At 37.8% G+C, this 12,353-nt stretch overlaps 1 protein-coding gene across 6 annotated transcripts in view; it reads right to left on the reverse strand.

The window, feature by feature from the left end:
* LOC121373212 (A disintegrin and metalloproteinase with thrombospondin motifs adt-1-like) overlaps window positions 1-12,353 on the reverse strand; it is a 62,346-nt gene that overhangs the window by 9,996 nt on the left and 39,997 nt on the right. For 3 of the 6 annotated variants that reach the window (XM_041499694.1, XM_041499695.1, XM_041499692.1), the window contains 10 exons: window positions 12,122-12,304; window positions 11,123-11,305; window positions 10,524-10,706; window positions 9,925-10,107; window positions 8,926-9,108; window positions 8,327-8,509; window positions 7,741-7,923; window positions 2,968-3,150; window positions 1,452-1,634; window positions 28-210 (listed from right to left, as the gene is read on the reverse strand). In XM_041499694.1, the coding sequence (XP_041355628.1) occupies window positions 28-210; window positions 1,452-1,634; window positions 2,968-3,150; window positions 7,741-7,923; window positions 8,327-8,509; window positions 8,926-9,108; window positions 9,925-10,107; window positions 10,524-10,706; window positions 11,123-11,305; window positions 12,122-12,304 (1,830 nt within the window). The remainder of the gene's footprint in view (window positions 1-27; window positions 211-1,451; window positions 1,635-2,967; window positions 3,151-7,740; window positions 7,924-8,326; window positions 8,510-8,925; window positions 9,109-9,924; window positions 10,108-10,523; window positions 10,707-11,122; window positions 11,306-12,121; window positions 12,305-12,353) is intronic. The other 3 variants (XM_041499696.1, XM_041499693.1, XM_041499697.1) reach the window with 3 other exon arrangements.

The raw sequence follows: 12,353 nt of genomic DNA on the forward strand, positions 1-12,353 counted from the left end.
CTCTACTTGTACGAACTGTATGATTACCTCCATTGCAGTTGCCTCCTGTACAATCTTCTGTGATGGTGTTACTAGTGGATCCCATACACTGTTGTCCGCCTCCTGAGGGAGCGGGGTTTGTACAAGATCTTGTCAAGGACACAGTCCTCTTACAAGTTGATTGACAAAAGCCAACAGTCTGCCTATTCCATGCTGACCACTGTCCATTCACTGTAATACAAACAAGAGGCCCATGGGGCCTGAATGGCTCGCCTGGTATTTAACTATGCCTCTCAACAGTGATTTGTAGGAATATTTATTAATCACAGATGACCCGTTGGTGATTGCTAATTTGACATTAGCATAACACATGAGCGAATGAAGATATGCATATTTATTATCCACATAGTTCAAGATATTCAGGGAAATATAACCAGTATGACCCCACTTTTGTCATAATGATTTCACGTGCACGAGTGACGTAATTTTTAAAGCAACGTCATAACTTAATGCAGCTTCCTCAGTCTTAGATCAGTGGGAACTGTTATCACAATGACTTCATTTAGGAAAATGATGTCCTTTCGTTGTCTCTTTTTAGTTACGTTTGAATCGTTTTGACATGGTCCTAGTTTGTTATTCATAAAAATACTATGTTTGATAATGTGCATAATTTCGAAATTATGACACGTGCGTGTAAATGGTGCTGATTTTACAAAACTAAGTCAGGTTCAGTTGGTCGGAAATGCAATAATCATGACACTCGTTTTGTAAAATCAGTACAACACACAAGGTCGAATAATAATTTGTGTGTAAGCATCGTAACTAAAGCCAATAAATGACACATTTTATCACAGCATTTCACTTGTAGCATTATTAGGCAATAAATGAAGATGTATATTTGTGTTGGTCGGGTTAAGGATATGATCATCAGTACCAAGTTTGTTTAAAATCTGCTTTGTGAAACTTCAGAAGCTAAAACTCTCTGATGAAAGGAGGCATATTTTTAATTGGTGCTTAAAACACTTGGTCAGGGAGATGGGAGAATGATTAATTTGTAGCAAGGTTTGTCCAAACGTGCATGCTTGAACTTGAGAAGCAATTAAAATGTCTTGGGAAATGCGAAGTCCTTATGGCCATAATGTATTTTGAATCCACCCAAGAAGTAACAGCACTTGGTCAGAGACATGAGATAATAATTTATAGTATCCAGTATAGCCACCTTATACAATTCAACTGAGGAAATCTGAACTAAACTTGGCATAAGTTATACCAAGTTTAGTTCAGATTTCCTCAGTTGAATTGTAGAACAAGTTTAGAATATCTCAGTCAATTAGATGTCAAGGTGGCCATACTGGATTTTGTATTGGTCTATAAAATAACAACATTTGGTCACGGCCATCAGATAGGTGAATGTATCTACACAAAAAGCGAAGCTTCTAGACACACTCTACCTATAAGTACTGCGTGAGTACCTGTACGACAGTTGTCTCCTGTACAAACTTCTCTGATGGTGTTACTAGTGGGTCCACTACACTGTAGCCCTCCTCCTGAGGGGGCGGGGTTTGTACAAGTTCTCGTCAGGGACACGGTTCTCTTACAGTCTGATTGACAGAAGTCAACCCTCTGTCTGAACCATGCTGACCACTGTCCATTCACTGTAATATACACAAGACGCCCATGGGGCTGAATGGCCATCAAGTATTTAACTATACCTCTCAACAATGCATTGTAGGAATATTTATTTATCACAGATGACCCGTTTGTGATTGCTAATTCGACATTAGCATAACATATGAGGAAATGAAGATATGCATAATATGTATGTATTGTAAAGCAAGCCAATAAATGACAACGTTTATCACAGCATATGGCTGAACATTTTATGATTTTAATTTTACTTTTAGCATTATTAGAAAATAAATGAAGATGCCAATGTTTGGTGGTTGTGTTCAGAAGATGGTCATTTGAAGCTTGTTTGAAATCAGAGTGGTGAAACTTTAGAAGAAGCTGAAAATCTGTTAGGAAAGCAGCCATATTGTATTTCCAATCGGCGCGAAAAACAACAGCACTTGGCTAGGACCATGAGAGAATAATTAATTTGTTGCAAGTTCAGTTGAAATTTGCACAGTGGAATTTGAGAAGAAGTAAAAAAAAAAAAAGGCTCGAATAAGAGGCCACGATAGCCTTAGTGGATTTCGAATTGGCTCCCCAAAGAACTAACAGCACTTGGTCAGGGATATAAGAGAATAATTTGTATCAAGTTTAGTTGAGATTTCCCTAATGGAAGTTAAGAATTTCCAGCCAATAGTCTGAACATTGCTGACCACTGTCCATTCACTGTAATATAAACAAGAGGCCCATCGGCCTGAATCGCTTACCTGGTATTTAACTAACTATATCTCCCAAACGTGAATTATAGTATTACTTATTCATCACAGATGACCTGTTGGTGATGTTAATTTGACATTAGCATAACAAATGAGCAAATGAAGATATACATATGTATGCATTGTAAGCCAAGCCAGTAAGTGATATATTTTATCACAGAATATGCCTGAACGTTTTATAATTTCTCAATTCATATGTAGCATTATTAGGGTATAAATGCGAAGCCATTTTGGCTATAATGGATTTTGAATCAACCCAAGAAGTAACAGCACTTGGTCAGAGACATGAGATAATAATTTATACCAAATTTAGTTCAGATTGCCTCAGTTGAATTGTAGAATAAGTTAAGAATATCTCAGTCAATCGGATATCAAAATGGCCATACTGGATTTCATATTGGCCTAAAAATAACAACATTTGGTCACGGCCATCAGATAGGTTGGTTGGACACTGCAGGTGACACTGCAGCTATACACAATTTGATAGACTTCTGTAGTTTGTAAATGTAGACAATATTTGATATAACAAATGCAAATGAATGTATCTACACAAAAGGCGAAGCTTCTAGACACACTCTACCTATCAGAACTGCGTGAGTACCTGTACGACAGTTGCCTCCTGTACAAACTTCTCTGATAGTGTTACTAGTGGGTCCACTACACTGCAGCCCTCCTCCTGAGGGGGCGGGGTTTGTACAAGTTCTTGTCAGGGACACGGTTCTCTTACAGTCTGATTGACAGAAGTCAACCCTCTGTCTGAACCATGCTGACCACTGTCCATTCACTGTAATATAAACAAGAGGCTCATGGGGCCTGAATGGCTCGCCCGGTATTTAACTATAACTCTCAAAAGTGAATTATACCAATAATTATTTATCACAGACGGTTGTTTGGCGATTGCTAATTTGACATTAGCATAAGATATGAGCAAATGAAGACATGCATACTATGTAATATAAACGAGAGGCCCACAGGGTCTACGTTGCTCACCTGACATTAAAGTAACTAAACATCTGAAAAGTGAATTATAGCAATAATGATTTATTACAAATGAACGTTTTGTGACCACTAATTTGACACTAGCATAACAAACGACACATGAAGATATGCATAGGTACGCATTGTAACCAAGCCAATAATTGATCAATTGTATCACAGCAGATGAGATAGTGTTTTAAAAATAATTTGTTCACTTGGTCAGGTTCAGGATCATTGGCGCCATGTTTGTTTGAAATTTTAAACTTGAGAACTCGTCAAGATTCTCTCAGCCAATCAGATATTTTGGTAGTCATATTAGATTTCGTTTTGGCGAGAAAAGGAACAACACTTGGTTAGGATCATGATAGAATCATTAGTATCAAGTTTGGATGACATCTACATAGTAGAAATTTAGATGAAGAAGGTTATTTTGTCTAACGACACCACTAGAGCACATTGATTAATTAATCATCGGCTATTGGATGTCAAACATATGCTAATTATGACTCGTAGTCATCAGAGGAAACACGCTACGTTTTTCCTAATGCAGTAAGGGGTCTTTTGTATGCACTTTACCACAGACAGGAAAGCACATACTATGGCCTTTGTTAAATTGTGGTGCGCTGGTTGGAATGAAAAAATCCCAGTCAGCTGAATGGATCCACAGAGGTGGTTCGATTCTTTGACAAAAGCACCTCAAGTGAGCACTCAATCGACTCAGCTAAATCCCGCCCCAAATTGAGATGAAAGTCGATTATCGTTTGACTAATCAGAGACCATCATTGCCCAAGAAACAAGAATACTTGTCCAGGGCCATGAGAGGATAACTTACACCAAGCTTAGTTTAGATTTGTCATTTAGTATTTTAGAAGATGTTAAGGATGCCTCAGTCAACAAAATTTCAGGATGGCCATATTGGATTTTGAATTGCCCTGAAAACAATTAATCAAGGGATCATGTATACCAAACTTGGTTGAAATTTATTTCGCAGTACTTAAGAAATGAAAAATATCTCAGCGAATCAAAGACTAGGGAGAGGCTATTAGATTTCAAAAATTAAGAACACTTGGTTAGGACCGTGAGTAGATGTTTTGTACCAGGTTTGGTTGATGTCTGCCTTGTGGAACTTCATAAGAGTTGTGAACGTCTCAGGCAATCAGAGACTTGGGAACCCAATACTGAGTTTTTAGTTATGTGAAAAATAAAACTTGATCATAACCATGAAAAAAAGATTTGTACCAAGTATGGTTAAAATCTGCCTAGCAGAAAAGATCATTAAATTTGTACTAAATGTTGTTGAAATGTGGCTGGTGGACCTTAAAAAGAAGTAAAAAATGTCTCAACCAATCAAGACAAGGAGGCCAGTTTGGATTTTGACTTGGCCAAAACATGTAGCAACACTTGGTCAGTGCCTTGAGAAGATCATTTGGATATGCTTGGTTGACATATTTATAAATAGGAGCAAGCTGCAGAACAGTATGTGTGTCTATCTGTAAGTAGACCAGTACAACTAAGCAAAACGTTAGGTGAACAAATTTCAAGGATTTTGTTTCTAAATTGTTAAGATGATCCCACTAAACATTATATCCAAAATTTGTTTGGCATCTTGCACCCATTTATTAATATACTGTTGCTATAACTCCTTTCAATGACTGGCTCTGTTAAGATATAGAAACCTTTCGTTATATATTCCAGTTATAGAGTTAACTATGTGATTACCTAAACGACAGTCGTCTTCTGTACAATCTTCTCTGATGCTGTCACTAGTGGTTCCACTACACTGCAGCCCACCTCTTGAGAGGGCAGGTTTTCTCTCATGTTGATTGACAGAAACCAACAGCCTTTTTATTCATCCCTTATATCCGTAACTTTTAGTCACTTCACAATTTAATCACCAATAAGACACGAACGTCTTTAGTTTATATAAAAATATTTACAAAAATACAAAACAGTAATATCTCTTGAATTATGTTTTACAATCGTTTCTTAAGATACGTGAAACGTCGATGTCTGTCGATAGAAAGAGCAAAAGGAACATTATGGGACTTGTTTATTGTTTTTTTACGAATCCACATTTACTTGTACACACTCCACTACATAATATTTGATATATCAAGTCTTATAATCCCTGAATGGACATACAGTTGACACAATTTACCATGTAACCATGCTTCCTGTGACCTGATAACCCCTACATGACAATCTGAAGTGTTGTTATGTCACTGCCTGATAACAACTCCGTTGCTAGCATGATAACCTTGACATTGCTATCTGTTATCAGGTCACTAGGACAATGATAGGCATGCTCGAAGCCTTAGAGGTAATTGAGCATGTTAAAATTATCTGCTCCGCTCCACATGACAGATGTTTGGTCAATTTGCATTTAGATGGTTTCCTCATTTTTCAAACATCCATTTATAAGAATAACTGTTAAACTGCATTAATAAATATAGCATTTACACTTTCCGTTACATCAAATTACCTCTAACTTTCCAATTCTCTATTATTCGCTCCCATTTGGAACTAACCAGCCTTTTGAATTAAACATTTTGAAACAAAAAAGCAAGTAGCTTCCTGCAAATAATGTTTACATTGGAACAGCGTCTGACCTGAGAGTAACTAGCAGCCAGCGATATAGATTTCATGTCACATATAAACATATAAGTTTATTTTTACAGAAAAAGGTCCACAAATTGTAATGTGACACAGCAGACTTTGATACATGTATAAGCAAAGTATTTTATTTAAAATTTGGAAACACATAACGTTTTGGCTGGTTGTGCCAATCCCAAGATGGTTTCGGGCACCTGCTATTACTCTACTTCCGGTAGTAGTTTCCACACAATAATACTAATAGTTTCTATACCGCTTTTGACTGAAACATATTAAAAATATATAACTTGAAAAGGGGTTGTATGACAAAAAACCCCACAAAGTTATGACGTTTTGATATCATAGTTATTTGGCTTGGTTCAATAACGGTGTAACTGGCTTGCTGAAGCTCGTTTGTTACACAGTTATGTAAACCTCGCAAAATAACCACGATATCAAACGTAGTAACCTGATATTCTATATATACACACACGGTCAACTGCACGAACACACTACAGACCGTTTGTACTAGTAACTTATACACAGTACTTCACATAGATTTTTAACAAGCATTACTTGGACATAGTAATAATTCCACTGATTCTGTGAGGCAGAGGACGATGTTTCTAGACACATTCTAGTCATCTGAACTGTATGAGTACCTTGACTACAGGCGCCTCCTGTACAAGATTATCTGATGGTGTCACTAGAGAATCCACTACACTATTTTGCGCCTCCTGAGGGGGAGGGGTTTGTACAAGATCTTGATAAGGGCACAGTTATGTTACATTCTGATTGATAGAAGCCAATCATCTGTCTTAACCATGCTGACTACTGTCCATTCGGCAATGCATACTGCTAGTGGTTTGTAACTATATACAATATGTGCCATAGTAATCAGACACACTATTTGGACATAGCAATAATTCTATATAGATACTAACAGTATTTTGTAGCTATATATCGTGTTTGTTATATCAGTGACTCTAAGCACTGGATATGGAAATATCATCTTAATATACACACACTCAGTGTTTAGTAACTGTATATAGTGTTGATATATCAGCCACATTAAGCACTCCTTGGGCGTGAAAACATATCAATATACACCCAATCAGTGTCTAGTAACTGTATATAGAGTTTGATATATCAGCCACATTAAGCACTCCTTGGACGTGAAAGTATCGCAGTATACACCCAGTCAGTGTCTAGTAACTGTATATAGTGTTTGATATATCAGCCACATTAAGCACTCCTTGGACGTGAAAATATCTCAATATACACCCAGTCAGTGTCTAGTAACTGTATCTAGTGTTTGATATATCAGCCACATTAAGCACTCCTTGGACGTGAAAATATCTCAATATACACCCAGTCAGTGTCTAGTAACTGTATATAGTGTTTGATATATCAGCCACATTAAGCACTCCTTGGACGTGAAAATATCTCAGTATACACATAGTCAGTGTTTAGTAACTGTATATAGTGTTTGATATATCAGCCACATTAAGCACTCCTTGGGCGTGAAAATATCTCAATATACACCCAGTTAGTGTCTAGCAGCTTTATATAGTGTTTGATATATCAGCACTCCTTGGACGTGAAAATATATCAGTATAGCTAAAGTCAGTGCTGCGTAACTGCACGTACTCACAATTTGATAGAGGTTTGTACTAGTAGTTTGTAATTGTACATAGTATTTCAGGTATCAACCACAGGCACTATTCAGACATGAATGCTTGATTCTGTAATAGCAAGAACGATGTTGCTAGACATATTCTAGTTATAAGAAATGTGTGATTACCTGTAAGACAGTTGCCTCCTGTACAATCTTCACTGATGGTGTCGCTGCTGGCTCCACTACACTGCAGCCCTCCTCCTGAGGGGGCGGGGTTTGTACAAGTTCTTGTCAGGGACACGGTTCTCTTACAGTTTGATTGACAGAAGTCAACCCTCTGTCTGAACCATGCTGACCACTGTCCATTCACTGTAATGTACCAAATTATCACAATTAATGGGTGGAACATGGGTAACAAAATGTTTGTCAATCTACAAAAATTGAAAATGCATTCTACTAGCTGTTTGTAACTATATACAATATTTAACATATTAATCAGATGCATTGCTTGCACATATTAATAATTCTATATTATAACTGCATATAACATTTGATATACCAGTCAATTTAAGCACGCATGGACATGAAACTAACTCAATATTCACACTGTCATTGCTTTGTAACTACACGGTTGCACTATTTAATGGTAGCTTGTACATGTACACAGTATTTCATATATCAATCAGTAGTACTATTCTGACATACCAATAACTCCAGTGGATGCTTGATTCTATTGCTAGACATATTCTAGTTATACGAACTGTGTGATTACCTCCACGACAGTTGCCTCCTGTACAATCTTCACTGATGGTGTTGCTACTGGCTCCACTACACTGCAGCCCTCCTCCTGAGGGGGCGGGGTTTGTACAAGTTCTTGTCAGGGACACGGTTCTCTTACAGTTTGATTGACAGAAGTCAACCCTCTGTCTGAACCATGCTGACCACTGTCCATTCACTGTAATTTACCAAATTATCACAATTAATGGGTGCAACATGGGTAACAAAATGTTTGTCAATCTACAGAAATTGAAAATGCATTCTACTAGCTGTTTGTAACTATATACATTATTTGACATATTAATCAGATGCATTGCTTGCACATATTAATAATTCTATATTATAACTGCATATAGCGTTTGATATACCAGTCAATTTAAGCACGCATGGACATGAAACTAACTCAATATTCACACTGTCATTGCTTTGTAACTACACGGTTGCACTATTTAATGGTAGCTTGTACTGATAGTTTGTAAATGTACACAGTATTTCATATATCAATCAATAGTACTATTCTGACATACCAATAACTCCAGTGGATGCTTGATTCTATTGCTAGACATATTCTAGTTATACAAACTGTGTGATTACCTCCACGACAGTTGCCTCCTGTACAATCTTCACTGATGGTGTCGCTACTGGCTCCACTACACTGTAGTCCTCCTCCTGAGGGGGCGGGGTTTGTACAAGATCTTGTCAGGGACACGGTTCTCTTACAGTTTGATTGACAGAAGTCAACCCTCTGTCTGAACCATGCTGACCACTGTCCATTCACTGGAAAATAACAAATTATCACAATTAATGGGTGCAACAAGTGTTTTGTGAAGGTACAGAAATTAAAAATGCATTCCACTACTATATGTAACTATATAACATAAGACCGGTCTCGGTGGCGTCATGGTTAGGCCATCGGTCTACAGGCTGGTAGGTACTGGGATCTGATCCCTGTCGAGGCATGGGATTTTTAATCCAGATACTGACTCCAAACCCTGAGTGAGTACTCCGCAAGGCTCAGTGGGTAGGTGTAAACCACTTGCACCGACCAGTGATCCATAATTGGTTCAACAAAGGCCATGGTTTGTGGTATCCTGCCTGTGGGAAGCGCAAATAAAAGATCCCTTGCTGCCTGTTGTAAAAGAGTAGCCTATGTGGCGACAGCGGGTTTCATCTAAAAACAATGTCAGAATGACCATATGTTTGACGTCCAATAGCCGATGATAAGATAAAAAATCAATGTGCTCTAGTGGCGTCGTTAAATAAAAGAAACCTTTTTTTCTATATACCATATTTGACATATTAATCAGTGGCATTGCTTGCACATATCAATAATTATATACAGTAACTGGATACAGCGTTTGATATACCAGTCAATTTAAGCACTATTGGACATGAAACTAAGTCAATATGCACACTGTCAATGCTTTGTAACTACACGGATGCACTCATTAATGGTAGCTTGTACTGGTAATTTGTAAATGTACACAATATTTCATTAATCAAGCAATTATACTATTTTGACATATCAATAACTCCAGTGATTGCTTGATTCTATTGCTAGACATATTCTAATTATAAGAACTGTATGATTACCTCTTTGACAGTTGCCTCCTGTACAATCTTCACTGATGGTGTCGCTACTGGCTCCACTACACTGCAGCCCTCCTCCTGAGGGGGCGGGGTTTGTACAAGTTCTTGTCAGGGACACGGTTCTCTTACAGTTTGATTGACAGAAGTCAACCCTCTGTCTGAACCATGCTGACCACTGTCCATTCACTATAATGTACCAAATTATCACAATTAATGGGTGCAACATGGGTAAAAAAATGTTTGTCAATCTACAGAAAATGAAAATGCATTCTACTAGCTGTTTGTAACTATATACAATATTTCACATATTAATCAGATGCATTGCCTGCACATATTAATAATTCTATATTATAACTGCATATAGCGTTTGATATACCAGTCAATTTAAGCACGCATGGACATGAAACTAACTCAATATTCACACTGTCATTGCTTTGTAACTACACGGTTGCACTATTTAATGGTAGCTTGTACTGATAGTTTGTAAATGTACACAGTATTTCATATGTCAATCAATAGTACTATACTGACATACCAATAACTCCAGTGGATGCTTGATTCTATATCTAGACATATTCTAGTTATACGAACTGTGTGATTACCTCCACGACAGTTGCCTCCTGTACAATCTTCACTGATGGTGTTGCTACTGGCTCCACTACACTGCAGCCCTCCTCCTGAGGGGGCGGGGTTTGTACAAGTTCTTGTCAGGGACACGGTTCTCTTACAGTTTGATTGACAGAAGTCAACCCTCTGTCTGAACCATGCTGACCACTGTCCATTCACTGTAATTTACCAAATTATCACAATTAATGGGTGCAACATGGGTAGCAAAATGTTTGTCAATCTACAGAAATTGAAAATGCATTCTACTAGCTGTTTGTAACTATATACATTATTTTACATATTAATCAGATGCATTGCTTGCACATATTAATAATTCTATATTATAACTGCATATAGCGTTTGATATACCAGTCAATTTAAGCACGCATGAACATGAAACTAACTCAATATTCACACTGTCATTGCTTTGTAACTACACGGTTGCACTATTTAATGGTAGCTTGTACTGATAGTTTGTAAATGTACACAGTATTTCATATATCAATCAATAGTACTATTCTGACATACCAATAACTCCAGTGGATGCTTGATTCTATTGCTAGACATATTCTAGTTATACGAACTGTGTGATTACCTCCACGACAGTTGCCTCCTGTACAATCTTCACTGATGGTGTCGCTACTGGCTCCACTACACTGTAGTCCTCCTCCTGAGGGGGCGGGGTTTGTACAAGATCTTGTCAGGGACACGGTTCTCTTACAGTTTGATTGACAGAAGTCAACCCTCTGTCTGAACCATGCTGACCACTGTCCATTCACTGGAAAATAACAAATTATCACAATTAATGGGTGCAACAAGTGTTTTGTGAAGGTACAGAAATTAAAAATGCATTCCACTACTATATGTAACTATATAACATAAGACCGGTCTCGGTGGCGTCATGGTTAGGCCATCGGTCTACAGGCTGGTAGGTACTGGGTTCTGATCCCTGTCGAGGCATGGGATTTTTAATCCAGATACTGACTCCAAACCCTGAGTGAGTACTCCCCAAGGCTCAGTGGGTAGGTGTAAACCACTTGCACCGACCAGTGATCCATAATTGGTTCAACAAAGGCCATGGTTTGTGGTATCCTACCTGTGGGAAGCGCAAATAAAAGATCCCTTGCTGCCTGTTGTAAAAGAGTAGCCTATGTGGCGACAGCGGGTTTCATCTAAAAACAACGTCAGAATGACCATATGTTTGACGTCCAATAGCCGATGATAAGATAAAAAATCAATGTGCTCTAGTGGCGTCGTTAAATAAAACAAACCTTTTTTTCTATATACCATATTTGACATATTAATCAGTGGCATTGCTTGCACATATCAATAATTATATACAGTAACTGGATACAGCGTTTGATATACCAGTCAATTTAAGCACTATTGGACATGAAACTAAGTCAATATGCACACTGTCAATGCTTTGTAACTACACGGATACACTCATTAATGGTAGCTTGTACTGGTAATTTGTAAATGTACACAGTATTTCATTAATCAAGCAATTATACTATTTTGACATATCAATAACTCCAGTGATTGCTTGATTCTATTGCTAGACATATTCTAATTATAAGAACTGTATGATTACCTCTTTGACAGTTGCCTCCTGTACAATCTTCACTGATGGTGTCGCTACTGGCTCCACTACACTGCAGCCCTCCTCCTGAGGGGGCGGGGTTTGTACAAGTTCTTGTCAGGGACACGGTTCTCTTACAGTTTGATTGACAGAAGTCAACCCTCTGTCTGAACCATGCTGACCACTGTCCATTCACTATAATGTACCAAATTATCACAATTAATGGGTGCAACATGGGTAAAAA

The sequence above is a fragment of the Gigantopelta aegis genome, chromosome 5, assembly GCF_016097555.1.
Source record: "Gigantopelta aegis isolate Gae_Host chromosome 5, Gae_host_genome, whole genome shotgun sequence".
Taxonomy (NCBI): Eukaryota; Metazoa; Mollusca; class Gastropoda; order Neomphalida; family Peltospiridae; genus Gigantopelta; species Gigantopelta aegis.